The sequence below is a fragment of the Hypanus sabinus genome, chromosome 9, assembly GCF_030144855.1.
Source record: "Hypanus sabinus isolate sHypSab1 chromosome 9, sHypSab1.hap1, whole genome shotgun sequence".
Classification (NCBI taxonomy): Eukaryota; Metazoa; Chordata; class Chondrichthyes; order Myliobatiformes; family Dasyatidae; genus Hypanus; species Hypanus sabinus.
The window spans coordinates 64479888-64502761 of NC_082714.1; the positions used below are offsets into that span (position 1 = coordinate 64479888).

The 22874-nt window shown below is 42.2% G+C and overlaps 3 protein-coding genes across 3 annotated transcripts in view; 1 reads left to right on the forward strand and 2 right to left on the reverse strand.

The window, feature by feature from the left end:
• The window catches only part of mafk (v-maf avian musculoaponeurotic fibrosarcoma oncogene homolog K), a 24959-nt gene extending 14530 nt beyond the window's left edge, over window positions 1–10429 (reverse strand). Inside the window, exon 1 of the mRNA XM_059979788.1 lies at window positions 10154–10429. The gene's annotated coding sequence lies outside the window, so the exon portion shown is untranslated. The remainder of the gene's footprint in view (window positions 1–10153) is intronic.
• A 6599-nt stretch (window positions 10430–17028) lies between these two features.
• On the forward strand, window positions 17029–21920 carry mettl4 (methyltransferase 4, N6-adenosine). The gene is made up of 2 exons (XM_059979792.1): window positions 17029–17123; window positions 20390–21920. Exon 2 carries the CDS (start codon window positions 20655–20657, stop codon window positions 21915–21917), a length of 1263 nt encoding a protein of 420 aa, XP_059835775.1. The 5' UTR covers window positions 17029–17123; window positions 20390–20654; the 3' UTR covers window positions 21918–21920.
• Window positions 17667–22874, reverse strand: part of tmem184a (transmembrane protein 184a) — a 90688-nt gene continuing 85480 nt past the window's right edge. Inside the window, exon 10 of the mRNA XM_059979791.1 lies at window positions 17667–17841. Within this exon, the coding sequence (XP_059835774.1) occupies window positions 17831–17841 (11 nt within the window). The 3' untranslated portion in view covers window positions 17667–17830. The remainder of the gene's footprint in view (window positions 17842–22874) is intronic.

Consider the following 22874-nt stretch of genomic DNA (forward strand, 5'->3'; position numbering starts at 1 on the left):
AGGACTTTCAGATATAAAGAGTAAAAGAGAGACAAGAGTGGACATCGGACAGCTGGAAAATGACGCAGGAGAGGTAACAATGGAGAAAGAAGGAAATGGTGGATGTACTTTGCATCAGTCTTCACTCTGGAAGAACACCAGCAGCATGCCAGAAATTTCTGAGTATCAGGTGCCAGAAGTGAATATAGTCACTATTAGAAAGGAGAAGATGCTGGGGAAACTGAGGTCTGGAGTCACCTGGACTACACCCCAGGGTTCTAAAAGAGGTGGCTGAAGAGATTGTGCAGGCATTGATCGTGATCTTTCAAGAATCACTAAAATCAGGAGTGGCTCCATAAGACTGGAATATTGCATATTCCAGTCTTTAGAAAGTGGGGGGGGGGGGGGGGAGGGAGGCAAATGACTGGAAATTATAGACCTGTCAACCTGACTTCACTGGTTAGGAAGATGTTACAGTTCATTAACAAGGATAAGGTTTCAGGGTACTTGGAGGCACGCAATAAAATAGGCCAAAGCCAGCAAGGGGAACTCTTTCCTGACAAATCTGTTGGAATTCTTTGAGGAACTAATAGGTAAGACAGACAAAGGAGAGTCAGTAGATGTTGTTTACTTGGAATTTCAGAGGGCCATTGACAAGGTGCCACACATGAGGCTGTTAACAAGATGAGCCCATGGTATTACATGAAAGATAGCAGCATGGATAGAGGATTGGCTGACTGGCAGAGGCAAAGAGTGAGAATATAAGGGCTGCTGGTGACTAGCGATGTTTCACAGGATGTGGTGTTAAGTCTGTTACTTTTCACATTATATGTCAATGATTTGGATGATGGAATTGATGGCTTAGTGGACAAGTTTGTGTAAGATAAGAAGATAGGTGGAGGGACAGGTAGTGTAAAGGAAGCAGAGAGTTTGCAGAAGGACTTAGACAGATTAGGAGAATGGGCAAAGAAGTGGCTGATTGAGGACAGTGTAGAGAAGTGTATGGTCATGCACTTAGGTAAACGGAAAAAAAAGCACAGACTATTTTCTAAATGGGAAGAAAGTTCAGAAATTCAGAAGTGCAAGGTACTTGGGAGTCCTAGTGCAGTATTCCCTAAAGCTAGCTTGCTGGTTGAGTCTGTGGTGAGGAAGGAAAATGCAATGTTGGCATTCGTTTCAAGAGGACTTAAATATAAGAGCAAGGATGTAACGATGAGGCTTTATAACACACTAGTCAGATATACTTGCAGTATTGGGTCCCTTATCTAAAAAGGGATGGGCAGGCATTGGAGAGTGTCTGGAGGAGGTTTATGAGAATGATCCTGTGAAGGAAAGGTTTAACATAAAGAGCGTTTGATTGTACTCACTGGAGTTTAGAATAATGAGCAGGGGTCTCATTGAAACTTACAGAATATTGAAAGGCCTACATAGAGCGGACGGGGTGAAGTTGTTTCCAATAGTGGGAGAGCCTAGGACCAGAGGACAGCCTCAGAATAGAAGGATGTCCTTTTAGAACAGAGATGAGGTAGAATTTCTTTAGCCAGACGGTGGTGAATCCGTGGAATTCATTGCCAAAGATGTCGGTGGAGGCCAAGCCATTGGATATATTCAAAGTAGTGATTGATATGTTCTTGATTAATAAGGGTGTCAAAGGTTACGGGAAGAATTCAGGATACTGGGGTCGCGAGGGAAATGAATCAGCCATGATAAAATAGTGGAACAGACTTGATGGGCCAAATGGCCTAATTCTGCTCCTATGTCTTATGGTTATGCTACTTACTAACCCATCTATTTTGTGTCATCACCAAATATGGCTACTGTACACTCAACTCCTTCCACCGTAATTACATTATTATAAATACTCAAGGGCCCAACACTGACTCCTGCCGCATCCTACTGGTTATCAGTTCAAAAATGACTCATTTATCACAACCGTGTTTTGAGTTAGTTAGCCAATCCACAGTACACTTCTCCAAATTCAGGGCTCTTACATGTGTTGTAACCTTGTATGTGGCACTTGTTAAATTGTACCAACAGTTTTTCTGTTGGATTCACAACCTTCATCTCCAACCCATCATAGTTGCTGACAGGTGAAGCCAAGTGGGTGGGAAAGAGGAGACCCAGCAGGCGGAGATAGGCAGTCCTGAAGGGTCTCGGCCTGAAATTAATAAACGTTTTGGGCCAAGGCTCTTCTTCAGGGGTGCCTATCACCTCCTCCTGGGTCCCTTTCTCCTATGGTCCACTCTCCCCTTCTTCTCCGGCCCTTCATCTTTCCTACTCATCTGGCTTCACCTATCATGTTCCAGCTATTCTCCTTCCCCTCCCCCCACCTTTTTATTCTTGCACCTTCCCCCTTCCATCTCAGTCCTGAAGAGGGGGTTTGGACAGAAATGTCAACTGTTTTATGTTTCTTGTTTATGTAGATGCTGCCTGGCCTGCTGAATTTCCCTGGCATTTTGTGTGTGTTGCTCTGGATTTCCAGCATCTGCAGACTTCCTCCTGTTTATCATCAGTTTTCTATAGCATCTAGTGAAACACTGACCCTTGTCCCTAGCTCATTTGCTCAGTCCTCATGAGTAACAATATCCAGCCGCAGCCACTAATACAAATTTCCATTTTTCACATTTTTTACTTACATGTCTCTTCATACCCACAGTAAAGATTCATTCTTACTTTCCATCCTACAGCCTCCATATTCAATGCATCATCCTCTCTAACATTACCAGCTTCAACAAGATGCCACAACCCAGCCTATCTTTGACCCTTCTGCTGTTCCAACAGCGCCCAGTGTAGGCTTCAGAAGAACAGAGTTTCCATCTGCGTGAGGTACAACCCTCAGACTCAACATTAAGTCGAATTTGACAATTCTAGGTAACCAGCTTGTTCAGAACTTTAGTCCAATATCAGGAGATTAGAGTGCAACTTGTGTGATCTTTGGGGAAAATGTAAGTGGTAAGAGTTAAAGTTAAAGTTAAAACGGGCAGAATAAAATGGCATTAGTGTAGACAATGCGACGGTCGGCAGGCCAAAGGGCCTGCTTCCACATAGTATGTCTCTGTTTCATGATATGTTTGTTTCCTAGGATGCCTAGTTCCAATACAGGCTTGATATTTAATTACTTAATTGCCTTTTATTGTTAACAATGAAATGTTAGCTGTCTTTCTCCCCTAACAAAAGCTGCCTGGTCTGCTGGAGTAGTTTCTGTGTTGTTTTGATTTCAGATTATCTCTATCACTGGAGCCGTTTCTGGCTCAGCCATCCTCAGATCCAAATGCTTCTCCAAATATGTCATTAGAAACACAGAAAATCTACAACACAGTACAGGCTCTTCTGCCCACAATATCCTTGTGGATATTTGACCACCTTTGTCTCACATGTGCTTGCTATCCTGAATATGCTTCGTGTGCTTTGTGCTGTGTGTGACTATTGGTATCGTGTTTTGCACCTTGGCCCTGGAGGAACACTGTCACTGTATTCATGAGTATTCATGTATGATTGAATAACAGTTAAAATTGAATAGAATTCAATTCCTTTAAACTCTGGAATTCTATCTAAATTGTTGGTCATTTGCCCTGAATCCCCAAGTAGAGATAAGGAAGGGAAATTGATCTCTTCAAAGAAATACAAGTTCCCATCCCCATCCACAGAACAATGTTCACGTTGTGTGAAAGATTTACTTTTCAATAAATCTTTTCATACCCTCTTAACACATCTAAGTCCCTAGAATGTGTAGAATTCATGGCTTGATTTATTTGTCTTTCTGAAATGAAAAAGCAATGAAACTGGAGTTGCTAGAGATCTGAAATGAATGCAAAATGCTGGAGACACTGATCAGGTCAGATGGTATCTGTAAACCGGAAAAGTGAGGAATATGGTCCAAGCTATAGAGAAGGAGCAGAGCCCGGAGAAAACAAGTCAGCAACGATGAAGGTTGACAATATGACAGAAAAACTGTTGGTACAATCTAACAAGTGCCACATACAAGGTCACAGCACATGTTGAGAGCCCTGAATTTGGGGAAATTCGTTGTATGTACTGTGGATTGGCTAACTAACTCAAAACACGGTTGAGTATTTATAATAATGTAATTACGGTGGAAGGAGCTGAGTGTACAGTAGCCATATTTGGAGATGACACAAAATAGATGGGTTAGTAAGTAGCATAACCATAAGACATAGGAGCAGAATTAGGCCATTTGGCCCATCAAGTCTGTTCCACTATTTTATCATGGCTGATTCATTTCCCTCTCGACCCCAGTATCCTGAATTCTTCCCGTAACCTTTGACACCCTTATTAATCAAGAACATATCAATCACTATTTTGAATATATCCAATGGCTTGGCCTCCACCGACATCTTTGGCAATGAATTCCACGGATTCACCACCCTCTGGCTAAAGAAATTCTACCTCATCTCTGTTCTAAAAGGACATCCTTCTATTCTGAGGCTGTCCTCTGGTCCTAGGCTCTCCCACTATTGGAAACAACCTCTCCCCGTCCGCTCTATGTAGGCCTTTCAATATTCTGTAAGTTTCAATGAGACCCCCGCTCATTATTCTAAACTCCAGTGAGTACAATGAAATGCTCTTTATGTTAAACCTTTCCTTCTCAGTATTATTCTCATGGCCAGCATCCTTTTTTAGACAAGAGGCCCAAAACTGCTAACAATACTGCAAATGTGATCTAAATAATACCTTGTAAAGCCTCAACTTTACATCCTTGTTTTTATCATCTACTCCTCTTGAAACGAATGCTAACATTGCATTTTCCTTCCTCACCACAGACTCAACCAGCAAGCTAGCTTTAGGGAATCCTGCACTAGGACTCCCGAGTCACCCTGAACTTCTTAATTTCTGAATTGACTCGCCATTTAGAAAATAGTCTGTACTTTTATTCCTTTTACCGAAGTGCATGACCATATACTTCTCTACACTGTACTCAATCAGCCACTTCTTGGCCCGTTCTCCTAAAACCATAAGACATAAGAGCAGAATTAAGCCATTCAGCTCATTGAGTCTGCTCCGCCATTCCATCATGGCTGATCCCAGATCCCACTCAACCTCATAAACCAGCCTTCTCGCCATATTTGTTGATGCCCTGACTGATCAGGAAACAATCAACTTCCACCTTAAATATACCCTCGGACTTGGCCTCCACCTCAGTCTTTGGCAGAGCATTCCACAGATTTACTATTCTCTGGCTAAAAAAATTCCTCCTTACCTCTGTCTAAAAGATTGCCCTCAATTTTGAAGGTACCCTCTGGTTCTGGATACCCCCACCATAGGAAACACCTTCTCCACATCCACCTTATCCAGTACATTCAACATTCGGTAGGTTTCAATGAGATCCCCACACATTCTTCTAAATTCCAGTGAGTACAGGCCTAAAGCTGCCAAACGCTTCTCAGATGTTAACCCCTTCATTCCTGGAATCATCCTAGTGAACCTTCTCTGGACAACACATGCTTTCTGAGATATGGGGCTCAGAACTTTAATAAGGGTCTTATAAAGGGTCAGCATTATCTCCTTGCTTTTATATTCTATTCCCCTTGAAATAAATGCTAATATCACGTTTGCCTTCTTTACCACAGACTCAACCTGTAAATTAACTGACTATGAGTTTTGCACGAGGACTCCAACTTCCCTCTGCACTCCTGATGTTTGAACCTTCTCCCCATTTAGATAATAGTCCATATTATTGTTCCTTTTACCAAAATGCATGATCATGCATTTCACTGGAATTTTCCATCTACCACTTTTTTGCCCATTCCTCCAATTTGTCTGAGTCCTGCAGTAACTGCATTGTTTGCTCAGCACTGCCTACCCCTCCACCTGTCTTTGTATGATTCGCAAACTTTCCACAAAATCATCAATTCCATTATCCAAATCATTAACAATATGAAAAGTAGGGGTCCCAATACTGACCCCTGAGGAACACCACTAGTCACTGGCAGCCAATCAGAAAAGGCTCCCTTTATTCCCACTCGCTGCCTCCTGTCTGTTATCTTGTTAAGCAGCCTCATGTGTGGCACCTTATCAAGCGCCTTCTGAAAATCCACAGTAAATTACATCCACCACCTCTCCTTTTGCCACCCTACTTGCTACGTCCTCAAAGAACTCTAACAGATGTGACAGGCAAGATTTCCCTTCACAGAAACCATGCTGACTTTGACTTATTTTATCACTAGTCTCCAAGTACCTCAAACCCTCATCCTTAATAATAGACTCCAACACTTTCCCAACCACTGAAGTTAGGCAAACTGGCCTGAAACTTCCTTTCTTTTGCCTTCCTCCCTTCTTAAAGAGTGGAGTGACATTTGCAATTTCCTAATCCCCTGGGACCACACCAGAGTCAAGTGACTTGTTTCACCAGGTGACTTGTCCACATTGAGACCTTTCAGTTTCCCTGACACGCTTTCTTTTGTAACAGGAATGGCACTCACTCCTGCTCCCTGACACTCACAAACCTCTGGCACACTGCTAGTGTCTTCCACAGTGAAGACTGATGCAAAGTACCCATTAAGTTCAACTGCCATTTATTTGTCCCCTATTACTACCTCACCAGCAACATTTTCCAGTGGTCCAACATCAACTCTCACCTCCCTTTTACACATTATATAACTGAAAAAACTTATAGTATCCTGCTTTATATCATGGGCTAGTTTGCCCTCATATTTCAATCTTTCCCTTCTTAAAGCTTTTTTTAAGCTGCTTTTTATTAAATTTTAAAGGCTTCCCTATCATCAAAATTCCCACACATTTTCCTAACTTAAACTCCATTACATTAAGATGATTAATAAGATCTGGGTATTTACACAACACCCAATCTAAGATAGCTTTTCCCTGAGTAGGCTCAAGCACAAGCTGCTCTAAAAGCCATCTTGTAGGCATTCAACAAATTCCCTCTCTTGCGATTCTACACCAACTTGATTTTCCCAATCCCCTTGTTTATTGAAGTTCCCATTACAATTATCTCATTACCTTTATTCCAGCTCCCTTTGCAATTTCAATTCCACATCTTGGCTACTATTTGGAGGCCTATATATGATGCCCATAATGGGTGCTTATACCCTTGCAATTTCTGAATTAAACCCATGAAGATTCAACATTCTCTGACCCTATGTCACCTCTTTCTAAAGATGTAATTCCATCTCTTACCAACAGAGTCACACCACCACCTATGTCCTCCTGCCTGTCCTGTCGATACAAGGTATATCCTTTGATGTTAAGCTCCCAACTATGGCCCTCTTTCAGCCACGACTCAGTGACACATGCAACATCATACCAACCAATCTCTAATTATGCCACTTTATTCTGAATGCTACATACATTTATATACAACAACTTCAGTCCTTTTTTTTCTTTTTACAGTATTTTTATTCAGAAGAAAAATCAAGATTTACAGAGTGCAACACATAGATACATCTCAACATAAATCATGTACATTCATATATTGTAATAAAATTGATCAAAATGTTATTGCATATCACATAAAGGTATACCACTCTGTAATCAAAAATTTAAAGAAAGGTCATACATCATAAAATAAATTTTTTTATATAAAAAAGTCAACCCCCTACCAACTATCAAAGAAAAAAGCTGATGGATGATAATGGATAATTAGAAAAAAAACATATTCGCTTAAGAAGAGAAGATAGAAATATACATAAAAGTCTGTACACTGTTAAGCTTTATAAATTGGAAAAGTAATTTAGGAAAGGTCCCCAGATATCATAAAAAGATTGTTTCAAATTTAAGACTGAGCAGTGGATCTTCTCTAAATTTAAATAAGACATAATATCACGTAGCCATTGAAGATGTGTAGGAGGGGTAGACTCCTTCCATTTAAGCAAGATTGCTCTCCTTACTAAAAGAGGGGTAAAATCTAAAACCTATGGTTAGGAGTATTTAAAGTTATATCTTCATTTGCAATAATACCAAACAAGGCAGTAAGGGGATTTGGGTCAAATTTGACCCTAAAAAGTTGTGAGAAGGTATGTAATACTTCCTGCCAAAACTTTTCAATTTTACGGCAAAACCAAAACATGAATTAAAGAGGCATCAGCAGAGTTGCATTTATTACAAAGTGGAGAAACATTCAGCTAAAAACTGTACAGCTTCTGTTTAGAAATGTAAGCTCTATGAACCACTTTAAATTGTAGAAGAGAATGACGAGCACAGAAAGATGATTTATTAACCTGTTTAAGAATTTTATTCCATCTTTCATCAGAAATCTGACAACTTCAGTCCTACATTCTTTGTCCTTTTGAAATTTGCCACTGTAGTACAATTTAACCCTTTGCTCTCTCTGTATTTGTACCCAATCATTTGTTTGTCCTTCCTTACAATCATGTTACAATCATCAAGTACTTGTAAACCCGCTGGCTCACCCTGAGCTCCCATCCCCCCACCATATTATTTAAACCCCTCCAACAGCTCTAGTAAACCTTCCTGCGAGAATATTGGTCTGCTCAGATTCAAGTGCAACCTGTCCGTTTTGTACAGGCCTCATCTGCCCCAAAGAGGCCCCTTCTGCTTCCTTTACACTACCTGCCCGCTCAGCTATCTTCATATTGTCCAGAAACTCAGCCACAAAACCACCAGTTCCATCGTCCACATTATTAACATATAACGTGAAAAGTAGCAGACTTAACACCACTAGTCACCAGCAGCCAACCGGAAAAGGTCCCCTTTATTTTCCTCTGCCTCCTCCCAGTCAGACAATCTTCTATCCATGCTGCTATCTTAAATGTCTAACCGTGGGCTCTCATCTTGTTCAGCAGCCCCAGGTGTGGCACCTCGTCAACAGCGTAAACAAGATCCACTGACTCTCCTTCAGCTATCCTGCCTGTTATTTCCTCAAGGAATTCCAACAGATTTGTCAGGCAAGAATTTCCCTTCAGAAAACCATGCTAGCTTAGGCCTATTTTCTCACGTGCCTCCAAGTACACAGACACCTTATGCTGACGTAGAGTAAGGTGATATCACCTGCTGGACTTTGCCTCTCCAAATTCCAATACTCAGATTTGGCATCTGACTTCTATGATTTCCTGGTATCTGTTCCCTTTCTACCCAGCCCAGCATACTGGCAATTCATGTGGGCATGTTGGAGGAACAGTGCGGAACTTCAGACAATTTCTGGTCAATTTACAAGCTGGACAAAATAAATTAAGGGTCACTCACAGTTTTGAACTGTTACTGAAGTAATATCTTGTAAAGTACACTGATATCAATAATTTAAATAAACAATTCCACTTGTCTATAAAATGAAAGCACTCAGGTCCAGCAGTAACAGCGGAAAGAAAACCGGAATCAACATTTCAGGTTGACCACTTCTGTCAGAGCTGAAGGATTGATGAACAGACATTGATCTGAGGTACTATGGTTTCTCATACCACACAGCAACCCAATTTCTCCTGGAATCTACTCTCCCCAGATTCCCACCGGTCCAACCATCAACCTTCCAGAGAAGTAGCTCACAGTGGCTAATTAGTCTAACAACCCACACATCTTTCGGATGTAGGAGAAAACTGGACTAACCAATGGAAACCCATGGTGACAGGGACAGTGTACAAACTCCATCCATATAGACAGCATCAAGAGTCAGCATTAAATCCGGGTCACTGAACTTGAGACACCACGGTTGCTGCAGATCAGGTGTTACCGCAGGCACCTCTGTGAATTTGTGCTGTCTTCAGCGCAATGTAGAAATTTATTGGGAATCGTGGAACACATAATACACTGCCCAAGTAACTAGTATGTATGTACAACACAGATGATGGAAATGCACACTGGCCCATCAGTGCCAGGAACTGAAAATTCTGTGTATATTTAAGGATTTATTTCTGAAGGATTCCCATTTTCCATAATGCCAAAAGACCCATTTTGTCCCCCAAGCATTTTCTGCTTCTCCATCCCATTCCTAGCATCAACAACGTTTAATTGTCACTTCACCTCTTTCCCATCCCTATGTGCACTCTACTCCCGATCCAGCTCAACCCACGCTGCATCCCCCCACAACGTCCAGCCCATAATCCCATCACCTTCCGCCTCATCCCACCGCACAACCCACTTTCCCTCCACATCCTACGCCCCACCTCTACAGTCCCTCCCACCCACCTCACCCTCCCTCTCAGACCCTCTCCTATCCCTCACCTCCTCCCTGCCATTCCCCTACCTCGCTGTAACACGCATCCAGCGGTGCGCGCTTGACCAGCCGACAGGGTCACCAGTTCCGGGAACCAGTTCTGACGTCAGTCGCTGTTTATCCACGTGATTTCATTCATGAAAATTCCGGTGACGTCACCTTTTTCCTACGAGCGGCGGGAAAGGCAGAATAGTGCAAGCAACGGAATATTATCAGAACTGTACTAAATGTTATATGCTATATAAATCGTTAATCCTTAATCCGAAGTAGATAGTAGTGTTCAATATGCAAATCCATAATGTATAATGTTATAGATGAACTGTGCATGTTTTACAATTTAATTATACATAATTCTGAAATTATACTAAATACTGCAACAGCTGAGAACACTACGAAAGTTATACATTTATTGCGATTATATATTTATATAATTGTGTTTATTGTAAAATTAAGATAATTACAAGAGGGAATAAAATAGTAGAATTGTCTGCAAGAAGTCATTATACACTGTAGTATAACTTAGCTCACCTCAGGGATGTGTGCTTTGCCTGCTGCTCTACTCTCTCTATACCCAATGACTGCGTCTAGGCACAGCCCAAATACCATCTATAAATTTGCTGATGACACAACTATTGTTGCCAGAATTTCAGATGGTGAGGAGAGGGCATACGGGAACGAGATATATCAGCAAGATGAGTGGTGTCGTAGCAACAACCTTACACTCAATATCAGTATGACCAAAGAACTGATTGTGGACATCAGAAAGGCTAAAATTAATAATGATCTTTCAAGAGTCACTAGATTCTGGAATGGTTTCTGGAAGACTGGAAGAATCTGGAAGAATGGTTTCTGGTAGATGTCACTTCACTCTTCAAGAAGGAAGAGAAGCAGAAGAAAGGAAACTGTGGACCAGTTAGTCCGACCTCTGGTTGGGAAGACGTTGGAGCCGATTGTTAAGGATGTAGTTTCAGGGGACTTGGAGGCACATGATAAAATAGGACAGAGTCAGCACAGTTTCCTTAAATGAAAATCTTGCCTGACAAATCTTTGGAATTCTTCGAAGAAATAACAAGCAGGATGGACAAAGGACAAAGTGGATGTTGTGAACTTGGATTTTCAAAAGGTCTTTGACAAGGTGCTGCACATAAGGCTGCTTTACAAGTTAGGAGCCCCTGGCATTAATGGAAAGATACCAGCATGGATAAAGCAGTGGTGGCTGATTACAGGAGTCTAAGAGTGGGAATAAATGGAGCATTTTCTGGTTGGCTACTGGTGGTGTTTCACAGTGGTCTGTGTTGGGACCAATTCTTTTTACATTGTATGTCAATGATTTGGATGATGGAATTGATGGTTTTGTTGCAAAGATTGCAGGCGATATGAAGATAGGTGGAGGGGCAGGTCATTTTGAGGAAGTAGAGAGGCTACAGAAGGACTTGGATTAAGAGATTTGGCAAAGAAATGGTTGATGGAATGCAGTGCTGGGAAGTGTATGGTCATGCACTTTGGAAAAGAAATAAAAGTGTGGACTATTTTCTAAATGGAGAGAAAATTCAAAATGCTGAGGAGCAAAGGAACTTGGGAGTCCTCGTGTAGGATTCCCTAAAGGTTAATTTGCAGACTGAGTCTGTGGTGAAGAAGGCAAATGTGATGCTTGCATTCATTTCAAGAGGCCTAGAATATAAAGGCAAGGATGTAACGTTGAGGCTTTATAAAGCGCTAATGAGGCCTCACATAGACTACTGTGAGAAGTTTTTGCCCCTTACCTTAGGAAGGATGTGTTGACACTGGAGAGGGTTAAAAGGGTTTGAAAATGATCCTAGAATTGAGCGGCTTGTCATATGAAGAGCATTTAATGGCTCAGGGCCTGTATTCACCGGAGTTCAGAAGAACGAGGGCTGACCCTTTGAAACCTATCAAATGTTGAAAGGCATTGATAGAGTGGATGTGGAGAGTATGTTTCCTAGGGTGAGAGAGTCTAGGACTACAGAACACTGCCTCAGAATAGAAGGCCATCCTTTTTAGAACAGAGATGAGGAGGAATTTATTTAGCTAGAGAGTGGTTAATCTGTTGAATTTATTGCCACAGGCAGCTTTGGAGGCCAAGCCTTTATGTATATTTAAGGCAATGTTGATCGATTTTTGATTGGTTAGGGTATGAAGGGGTGCGGGGTGAAGGCGGGAGATTGGGGCTAAGAGGAAAATTGGATCAGGTATGATAAAATGGTGGAGCAGACTTAAGACTATAAGACATAGGAGAAGAATTAGGCCATTCACCCCACTGAGTCTGCTCTGCCTTTTCATCATGGCTGGTCCCAGATCCCATTCAACCCCATATACTTGCCCTCTCACCATATCCCTTGCTGCCTGGCTAATCAGGAATCTATCAGCTTGTGCTTTAAATATACGCACGGACTTGGCCTCCACCACAATCTGTGGCACAGTATTCCACAGATTCACTACTCTCTGGCTAAAAAAATCCTTCTTACTTCTGGTCTAAAAGGTCGTCTCTCAATTTTGAGGCTGTGCCCTCTAGTTCTGGGTTATCCACCATAGGAAACATCCTCTCCACATCCACCCTATCTAGTCCTTTCAACATTTGGTAGGTTTCAATGAGATCCCCACACATTCTTCTAAATTCCAGTGAGTACAGGCCCAAAACTGCCAAACGCCCCTCATATGTTAACCCCTTCATTCCCAGAATCATCCTCCTTAACCTCCTCTGGACTCTCCAATAACAATGCATCCTTTATGAGATAAGGGGCCCAAAACTGTTGACAGTACTCCAAGTGCAGGTTGACCAGTGTCTCATAAAGCCTCAGCATTATCTATTTGCTTTTATATTCTATTCTCCTTAAAATAAATGCCAACATTGCAATTGCCTTCTTTACCACAGACTCAAGCTGTGAATTAACCTTCTGGGAGTCTTGCACAAGAACTTCCAAGTCCCTCTGCACCTCTGATTTTGAATTTCCTCCCCATTTAGATAATAGTCTGCACTATTGTCCCTTTTACCAAAATGCGTTATCATACATTTCCCAACACTTTAATCCATCTGCCAATTTTTTGCCCATTCTTTCAATTTGTCTAAGTCTTGCTGCAATCACATTGCTTCCTCAGCACTACCTACTCCTCCACCTCTCTTCATATCATCTGCAAACTTTACCACAAAACCATCAATTCCACTGTCTAAGTCACTGACAGTGTGAAAAATAGTGATCCCAATACAAACCAGTGAGGAACACCATGAGTTACCGGCAGCTAACCAGAAAATGTCCCCATTAATCCCACTTGCTGCCTCATGTCTTTCAGCCATTCCTCTATCCAGTATATATCCCGCAACACCATAGGATTTTATCTTGTTAAGCAGCCTCATGTTAGACACTTTATCAAATGTCTTCTGAAAATCTAAGTAAATGACATCCACTACCTCTCCTTTGTCCACCCTGCTTGCTACTAGGCGACAAGATTTCCCTTTACAGAAACCACGCTAACTTAGGCTTATTTTATCATTAGTCTCCAAGTACCTCAAACCCTCATCCTTAATAATAGACTCCAACACTTTCCCAACCACTGAGGTTAGGCTAACTGGCCTATAATTTCCTTTCTTGTGCCTTCCTTCCTTCTTAAAGAGTGGAGTGATAATTGCAACCTTCCAGTCTTGAAAGATCATGAGGTTATCTCTTCTGCAACCTCATTCAAGACTCTGGAATGTAGTCAGTCTAGTCCAGGTGACTTATCCATCTTAAGACCTTTTAGCTTGCCTAGCAATTTTTCCTCTGTAATAGCAATGGCACTCACTCCTGTTCCTTGACTCTCGTGGACCTCCAGCATATAGCTAATGTCTTCCACAGCAAAGACTGAAGAAAAGTACTTATTAAGTTCATTTGCCATTTCTTTGTCCCCCATTACTACCTCACCAGCATCATTTTCCAGTAGTCCAATATCAACTCTCACCTCCCTTTTACTCTTGATATAACTGAAAAATCTTTTTGTATCCTGCTTCATATTATTGGCTAGTTTGTCCTCATATTTCATCTTTTCCCTTCTTATAGCTTATTTATTTGCCTTTTGTTGGATTTTTAAAGCTTCCTAATCATCTAGCTTCCCACTTATTTTTGCTACCTTATCACATTGCTTTCTTTGTTACCTTTCCTTGGCTTTTATGCAGTCCTTAACTTCCCTTGTCAACCACGGTTGCCTAGCCCTGCCATTTGAGAGAACTTCTTCTGTGGGACATACCTATCCTGCACCTTATGAATTATTGCCAGAAACGTCAGTCACCTCTGTTCTGCCATCATCCCTGCCAGTATCCTCCTCCAATCCACCTGGGCAAGCTCCTCTCTCGTGCCTCTGTAATTCCCTTTATTTCATTGTGATACTGATACATGTGATTTGGGTTTCTCCTTCTCAAATTGCATTATGAATTCAATCATATTATGATCACTGCTTCCTAAGAGTTCCTTTACATTAAGCTGATTAATAAGATCTGGGTTATTACACAACACCCAATCTAAGATAGACTTTCTACTTGTAGGCTCAAGCACAAGCTGCTCTAAAAAGCCATCTTGTAGGCTTTCAACAAATTCCCTCTCTTGCACTCCGACACCAACTTGATTTTCCCAATCCGCTTGCATATTGAAGTACCCCATTATAATTGTGAAGTTACCCTTATTACATGCCCTTTTCAGCTCCCTTTGCAATCTCAACCCCACACCTTGGCTAATACTTGGAGGCCTATACATGATTCCTATTAGAGTTTTTTTTAATCCTTGCAGTTTCTTAACTCCATCCACAAAGATTCAACATCCTTTGACTCTATGTCACCTCTTTGTAAAGATGTAATTCCATCTCTTACCAGGAGGTGTGCCTTCCTGCCTGCCCTGTCAATAGAAAGTATATCATTTGATGTTAAGCTCCCAACTATGACCTTCTTTCAGCCACGACTCAGTGATGATCCCAATGTCATACTGGCCAATCTCTAATTGCACCATGAATTCGTCCACTTTATCCCAAATGCTACTTGCATTTAAATAAGGCACCTTCAGTCCTGCAGACTTTGACCTTACGAATTTTGGCTCTGTGGTACTCTTTCTTCTGTTTGCAGAATCATTGGTGTCCCTCCTTACATTTATATTACATCATCTACTTGTAAACAGGCTGGCTCATCCTCAGCTCTGTCATACTGGTTCCCATTCCTCTGTCATATTTGTTTAAACCACTCCCAACAGCTCTACAGTTGATGGGCCAAATGGCCTAATTCAGCTCCTATATGGTGTTAAGACAAGTGAAAACACCCAATCCTGATAGAGGGATCAGAAGTGGAAAGAGAGAGCAATTTCAAGTTTCTGGATGTCAACTGAGGTCTGTCCTGAGCCTATCATATTGATGCAACTATAAAGAAGGAATGACAGCAGCTGTATTTCATTCGGAGTTTGAGGAGATTTGGTATGTCACCAAAGACTCTCACAAATTTCTTCATACGTATCATGGAGAGCATTCTGGTGTTGTGTGGTGGGGGGTGGGGGGAGGGCAGCATGTAGAGAGCTGTAAACTGCCTCTGTAATATCCAGAACATCTTCAAGGAGTGATGCTTCAAAAAGACAACTTCCATCATTAACAGCCTTCGTCACCCAGGTACCTCTCCTCAGGTACAGGAGCCTGGCGGCACACACTCAGCGATTCAGGAACAACTTCTTCCCCTCTGCCATCTGACTTCTGAATGAACATTGAATCCACGAACACTACCTTACTTAGTTTAAAAAAATATATTTACTGTAATTCAGTTTTATTTCCATTATTATGTATTGCATAATAGAGAAAATACAACAATTTTGTGACATATGCCACTGATATCAAACCTGATTCTGATTCTGAAAGGAGTAAGAAAATAACAAAGAGCAATAATTATTTTGTACGCCTTCAATGGCATTGCAATTCCTCTGGGGAAGGAAAGGTTACCAACTGACAACTACTGCTTGCTGGGTTGTGCCTATAGCAGTAATTTGGTGATGCATGACTAATAAAATCTTTTGCCTACTCATCCAAAAACACTCCCCATTCCCCCCATCAATCCCTAATGAAACTGGTTTCAGAGATTCAGTGGCAAGTTTCAATGTGACTCAATCCCATGTCAACATTTTATAACCTGGCTCCTCAGAAATCCAGCAGAATGAAGTCTGAAGGATTGGAAGAACCAGCTTTAGAGAAATGGTGGAAAGGACATGTTTATAGGATAGTCGCTGTCGTTGAAAAGCCAGCCTACACTGAATAAATAAGGACTGGTATTTATATATTATGGTCCCCAAGACGTTAGCCAGTGAAATATATCTGTAAACTTGTATGCTTGCTTGCTTTACGTCTGATCTGAAAGTTGGCTTCTCTGTCAGCACCATGTTCTCAGTGTCATCTGATTTGTGTCATCTTGAATTTTGTGCTTAGCTCTCAGGTCTGTGGCAGCCCCGAGTCCTGAGATGAGAACGGTGCACATTGCTTTCGGATAACCCTGCCATTTGATTTGGGTAGGCAGTCACACTTGCCTTTGCTTTCAGCCAGAACTCCACCGCGGGCCATCATCAAGCGCTAAGGGAAGACAGCTCACTGTCTTTGGGGGCGGTTACCTCAGTAGCGGTGGGTCCTAAGGTGTAATTTACAATATTACTGCAAGGCGGCAGGAGGCTAGGTAAGAAATGAGAAACAGACTGAAGAGCAGTTCCCAGTGTGAAATGGACAGATATGGACAAGGGAAGGCGGTGGAAATAATAAGACTACAATGGGAACAGGAAGTCAGTCTTAATATTCTTTAAATTGGCTAAATATTATTGGTGTTGAGCTACAGATCCGCGCAATGCAACTTCCTCTTCGATGTAATTTCCTGTCATGTGTTGCTGTGCCTGTCGCTCCCCGGGTCTAAGTGAGTAAGTACTTGTCCCAGTCAGGCTTTGTGACGGATTAGTTTGTCAGCAGAGAGCCAAACGGAGGAGCTCTGACCGACAGTAGTGAAGTGAGTGTCGCTTTTTAAACCACATTTCGGAAAGAGTTCGAGTTCATGAGCGGGAGGCGGCGTTTCGTTCCTTCGATTAAAATTAAACCAATGCACCTGGCAGTTTGGACAAATGCTGAAACCTGTAGGAATGAATTTAGGAACAGGTGGAGGGAGACTAGTTCAGAGCTTCATGCCTCCATTCCACCCGTTAGTTTTGGTTCTAGAACCCCAAAGCCTTCACTACTGACTTGCTTTGGAGTTTTGCTAGGTTGTCTGTTGACGCCATCACTGCCGAGTTCAAAGCCCAATGCAGAGTTGAGTGGTCACACTGGCGATTTTCAGCTGACCCTCAGTGCGTTATCCAAGGTGGCGTTATTGTATTAAATTTTTCGTCTTTCTTTATAAAGGGGAATTCTCCCGAGCTGACCTTCGTATCCCTCCTCCATAAAGTGGTCTGGTGATATTCACAAAGTATTTGTTATCCTTTGCCGGCTATAAATTCATTCCCTTATATTTCTCACTTAGGAGAGTCTCTTCAAAAATAACTGCAATTAGATACAATTTATTTTAAACTTAACATTTATTGCAACATTAAAAAAAGAAACCAGTCTCAAATATATTCAAAAAATATTTTTACTTTTAAACTCAATCAAGGTAGATTTGAAATTGTAGTTCTTTCAGTGGTGAATCAAAATGTCGGAGGAATCGGTGACAGCTTTCTGGCGTCAGTACAAATCTAAAGTATAACATAGAAATGCGTTTTAGACATTTGAACTGGAGCAGGTTTATTGAGGATGTAAGGATTGCCTGGGCTGATCCTGCTCCCAGGTATTAGGATGGCACACAGGAAACTTGTACGTGACACTGGCCATTATCAGTTAATTAAATCATGTTATTTTCCCCTAAAAATATAAACACAGCTGACATAATTCCAGTCTGGAAAACTGCAATCAACTCGTTGCCAGGGCCGACAAATGCATAGCGTTTTATTTGACGTTACAGAATTAAACGAATCATATGGTTTTAACATGTGGAAACACAAAATGAGCTCTGATGCTCCATCATCTGCATTGTTCCTTCACCAGGTGTAAGGAGGGTAGTCTGCCTCAGTGAGATTCCAAAACTGACCAGCAGGGAATGAATTAGTCTCACAGGGAGAACATCTATGATTTAGTTAAAGTTCATCTATTAGATCTAGTTTTCCCATAAATAAAATAATATCTACAGAACAAGAAACCGAAGTGGGAGTAAACCACTGAACCCCATTCCATAAGATTGTGGCAGCCTTCCTGATTAACTACTTCATTTCATTACTATCTAAAAATCTATTACCCTGTCTTGAATAAACATAGAGGTTTGTAGACTTGGCCAACTCCATCACGAGCACAACCCTCTTCACTATTGAGGGCATTTTCAAGAGGCAGCGCCTCAAGGTGTGGCATCCATCACTAAGGAACCTCACCATACAGCATGGATTCTCTAATGAGAGGATCTGCCGATGCTGGAAATCCAAGCAACACACACAAAATGCTGGAGGAACTCAGCAGGCCACGGTCCTGCTGAAGGGTCTCAGCCTGAAACATCGATGGTACTTTATTCCATAGATGCTGCCTGGCCTGCTGAGTTCCTCCAGCATTTTGAGCTTACATCCTCTTGTCATTTCCAGCAGAAACAGGTTCTTTTCCTCTGTCATCAAATTTCTGAATAGTTCACGCAGAGCACCTGGTTACTCCTTTCTCTTTGCACTATGTATTCTGTAAAATACATCCATTTATATCTTTGCATTGTACTGCTATCACAAAACAAATTTCGCGACTTGCTAAGTCAGTGAAAATAATTCTGATTTTGTATAAAGATTGACAAAGATTCATCAGAACTTTCTTCACAGCAGTATTCTGAACCAACTCCTCAATTCGAGACTGTAACCCCTCAACCCCAGCAAGCCTGGAGGGAACAGGAACATTATCCCTGCATCTAAAAGACACTTTTCATGTCACCCTTTCCTGATATTGTAATTATTAGAATTTGAACAGGATTTATCCACAAGATTCCCTGAGCTGGTGGCTGAATTGCTTCCTCATGAGGAATGAGTCTTGATGAAGGGTCTCAGCCTGAAATATTAGCTGCTTGTTCCTTTCCTCAGATGCTGCCTGACCTGCCAAGTTCCTCCAGTGCTTTGTGTGTGTGTTTCTCACCCATCCCAACTTTCCATATAACCTCAGTTTTAAACATATTCTTGATAGGATTTTCAAAGCATTCACAATCCTCAATGCCATTATGATTTTCTAAATTGTGACATTGACAATTCAAAAGTGTGCAAAGAGCTTACATTTCTATACACTTTTTAGAACCTCATGATATTCCAAATAAGTATTGTAGAATGTGTGGCAGCCAATTTGCAGAGTTTGCCAGTCAGAAATGGTTGTTGGATCTGCTCTTCCTTTATAATGGTACAGCATAAAGAAGAAATATCAGGCAAGACACAAGGAACATCTCTGCTTTTCCTGCATATGGTGGAGAGGTTTTTTTTGTACAGACACAAGGGTTTGAAAGGTGCTAGCTGTGATATTGTGGCCCTTTCACTGGGTCATAGTACACAACCACTGAAGGTCAACTTGACAAGTTGCTGAGGCATGAGCAGCATGGTTTTATTGAAGAGTAAAGATTTCTGTGGAGGAAAAGTGCTGGGTCTAGGTGCAACACAAACAAAATGCTGGAGGAACTTTGCGGGTCATGCCTTCACAGGGTCTTGGCCCATAAATTCAATTGTTTATTTATCTCCATAGATGCTGCCTGACCTGTTGAGATGCTCCAGCACTTTGTGTGTTTTGCTCAAGATTTCCATCATTTCTCGTGTCTATGGTCTAGGTGTTCCATATAGTCACAGAATGCTATATAATCTCAAAGGCTAGGTGTTATGCTTAAATGAGAACTGAGAAGCCATCCTCTATAGAGTGTTGCAGCTCCAACCATCTATGCATTGAAAAATACAATTTCTATTCTAACATTATAATTCTATTGAATGGTCCCCTAGTATAATGAATCAGACAGTTGGACTTGGCCTGATGATCCACCTTATACCTGACTGTCTGCCTAGTCTGCCCTTTCTCTGTAACTCTGGACTCTGTTATTGCTTTTCCCTTGCACTACCTTAATACACTGAAATCATCTGTACAGATGGCATACAAAGTCATACAGTACATATGACAATAATAAACCAATTTAGTTTATACTTAAAAGGTAGTTATTATTACTTAATGTTTTCTTTTGGTTTCAATCCACAGATTCCTCCTTTCCCTTCTGGCTTTCTGAAGATACGGGTCTGCAGCTATTGAGGTGCTAACAGTTGCAATCTGCTGAGAGCTTTCTCAGCGGATGCACTTTTGAGTTGAAGGGACAACCTCGGTGTGAGGGCAAGTGGAAGTTACCAGCAAGGCATTCAATTAAAGAAATGGGTGAAGTGTAAAGGGACTTTTTATTTCAGGAAGGAAGTGAGGGCATTAGTTGGGGGCAGACTGTCAAGTTCAGCACACTTGCCAATATCAGGAAATGTCTGTGGTGAGGAGTGAGCCAGTGGGCTGGCTTGTGGATCATCAGGCTTACATCAACCAGTTGTACAGATGTTGTCACCACTCTCCTCCCGATGGACACTGCCACAGATACGTCTTCAGGGCAGAATACTTCAAAGTGGAGAAGCCTTACATTGTTAACACCAGGACTGCAGGCCAGGGGTCAGCTGTCAATGACAAAAGTGTGAAAGGCAGCAAGCGCAAGAGGAAGGGTCAGGAACTGAACCAGGGAGAGCTGGAGGCTCTGGAGTACCATGACAAGGTCAGTCTGGCAATCCAGGATGGCACCGAAAAGCTGGTGGAACATCTAGAAGTGGAGGAGACAGGCAGCAGAGAGCAAGGGACAGCTTTGGTCCCTGCAGACTCCATGCTGGTTGAGCTCTGCTTCATGGCCAAGCAGCTACTGGAAGAACCCCAGAGGCAGGTGCAGGTTTTAACCAGTGAGTCAGGGCCAGACCTGGAACCCCTCAGCTGTCTGACAGAGAATAGTTCAAGCTGTGCCCGGCTCGTGAAGCTGATGGGACACCAGTATCTGCTCCCACCGCGATGTACCTTCCTGCTGTCGGACGTCTCCCGCATGGAGCCACTTTTGGGCTATAAGAAGTATGACGTGATCACTTTGGACCCCCCCTGGGAGAACAAGTCCCTCAAGAGATGCAAGGGCTATAGCCCCCTTTTTCCCTGGCAGATCCGCCAGCTCCCTGTGCCACTCCTCTCTGCCCCTGGCTGCCTGGTAGTGTGCTGGGTCACTAACCGACAGAAGCACCTCCACTTCGTCAAGGAGGAGCTGTACCCTGGCTGGTCGGTGGAAGTGGTCGCCGAGTGGCACTGGGTGAAGGTGACCCAGAATGGAGAGTTCGTGGTGCCGCTGGACTCTGTTCACAAGAAGCCCTATGAGATCCTAGTCCTTGGACGTTACATGGGAAGCCCAGCACAACAGGGCGGAGGACCTGGCACCAGGAGCATCACAGTACCTGACCACAAGCTTATTGTCAGTGTGCCTTGCACACTTCATTCTCACAAGCCTCCACTGGGGGAAGTGCTGAAAGGATTTATCCCATCTAATGCTGAGTGCCTGGAACTGTTTGCTCGCAACCTGCAGCCTGGGTGGACCAGCTGGGGGAATGAGGTGCTACGATTCCAGCACCTCAGCTATTTCCAGGAGCTGGACCCAAAGAAGGGAGGTGAAAACTGCTGCTGCTCACACGCACCTTCACCGCCTGATCCATTGCTTCCTCGGTGACCATTCACGTCATTTCATTGACAACATTTCCTCCTGGAGCTGAAAACTCTGAACTGAGGGCCAAAGACTATTGGTGTTATGATATAGATAACTTTTTAAAAACTGTTGTGTTTCACCTTTGTTTTAAGTTTTATATGGAAGGAGACTGATCCAATTTCAGATGTATTGCCAAAAATGATTTTTACAGGAGCTCAGAATGTTCCGCCACCCAAATACTTTTGTAGTTACGGTTACAAACATTGGCATCTTGTGCGTGCAGAATATGATCCTGCGGTCAGCACCATCAGGAAGGTTAGTGTTGTGAACCAGTGTATGGAGACAACACCCCTGCTCTTCAAAATAATGCCCATGAGATTGTTACATCGATCCTTGATATAATATCTCATTTAGAAGACTGCACCTCTTCATTACCAGTTCAAGTTTCAGGAGCAGGAGTTGGTGTTAATCCATTATGCCTCAATATACTCCAGCAGGTTGTAATATATTTTTTATATAAATGGAGGAGGGCAGCCTATTTGCATTCCTGACCTGAAAAATCCTAAAGCCCCTCCTATTCTTTGCACAAACCAGTGATTAAGCAAAATTTCCTTATGCATCTAGTTTTCCTAGTAAACTACGATTTTTCAAATAGCTATTCCATGAAAAGCAATTACATGATAAAATCAGTGCATTATCGACTGACATTCATTCTGACTATGTTCTGATTTTGCAGTAAACAAAGCTGTTGCTCTGGAGACATGTGGAACACAACAACAGCAAGAATCAAGTAGAAGAATCCAGAATCCAACTGCCTCATAACTAATAATGCATTGACTGCCTAACTCATGCAAGGTTCAATATACACTTTGGTCTTCCTCTTTATTCCCTGGAACATTTGCGGTCACCTAAATTTTAATTACTTATGCTACTTGGAGCTTGGATGTTGTTTCCTCATTCCAAGGAACAAGCTCTGACCCA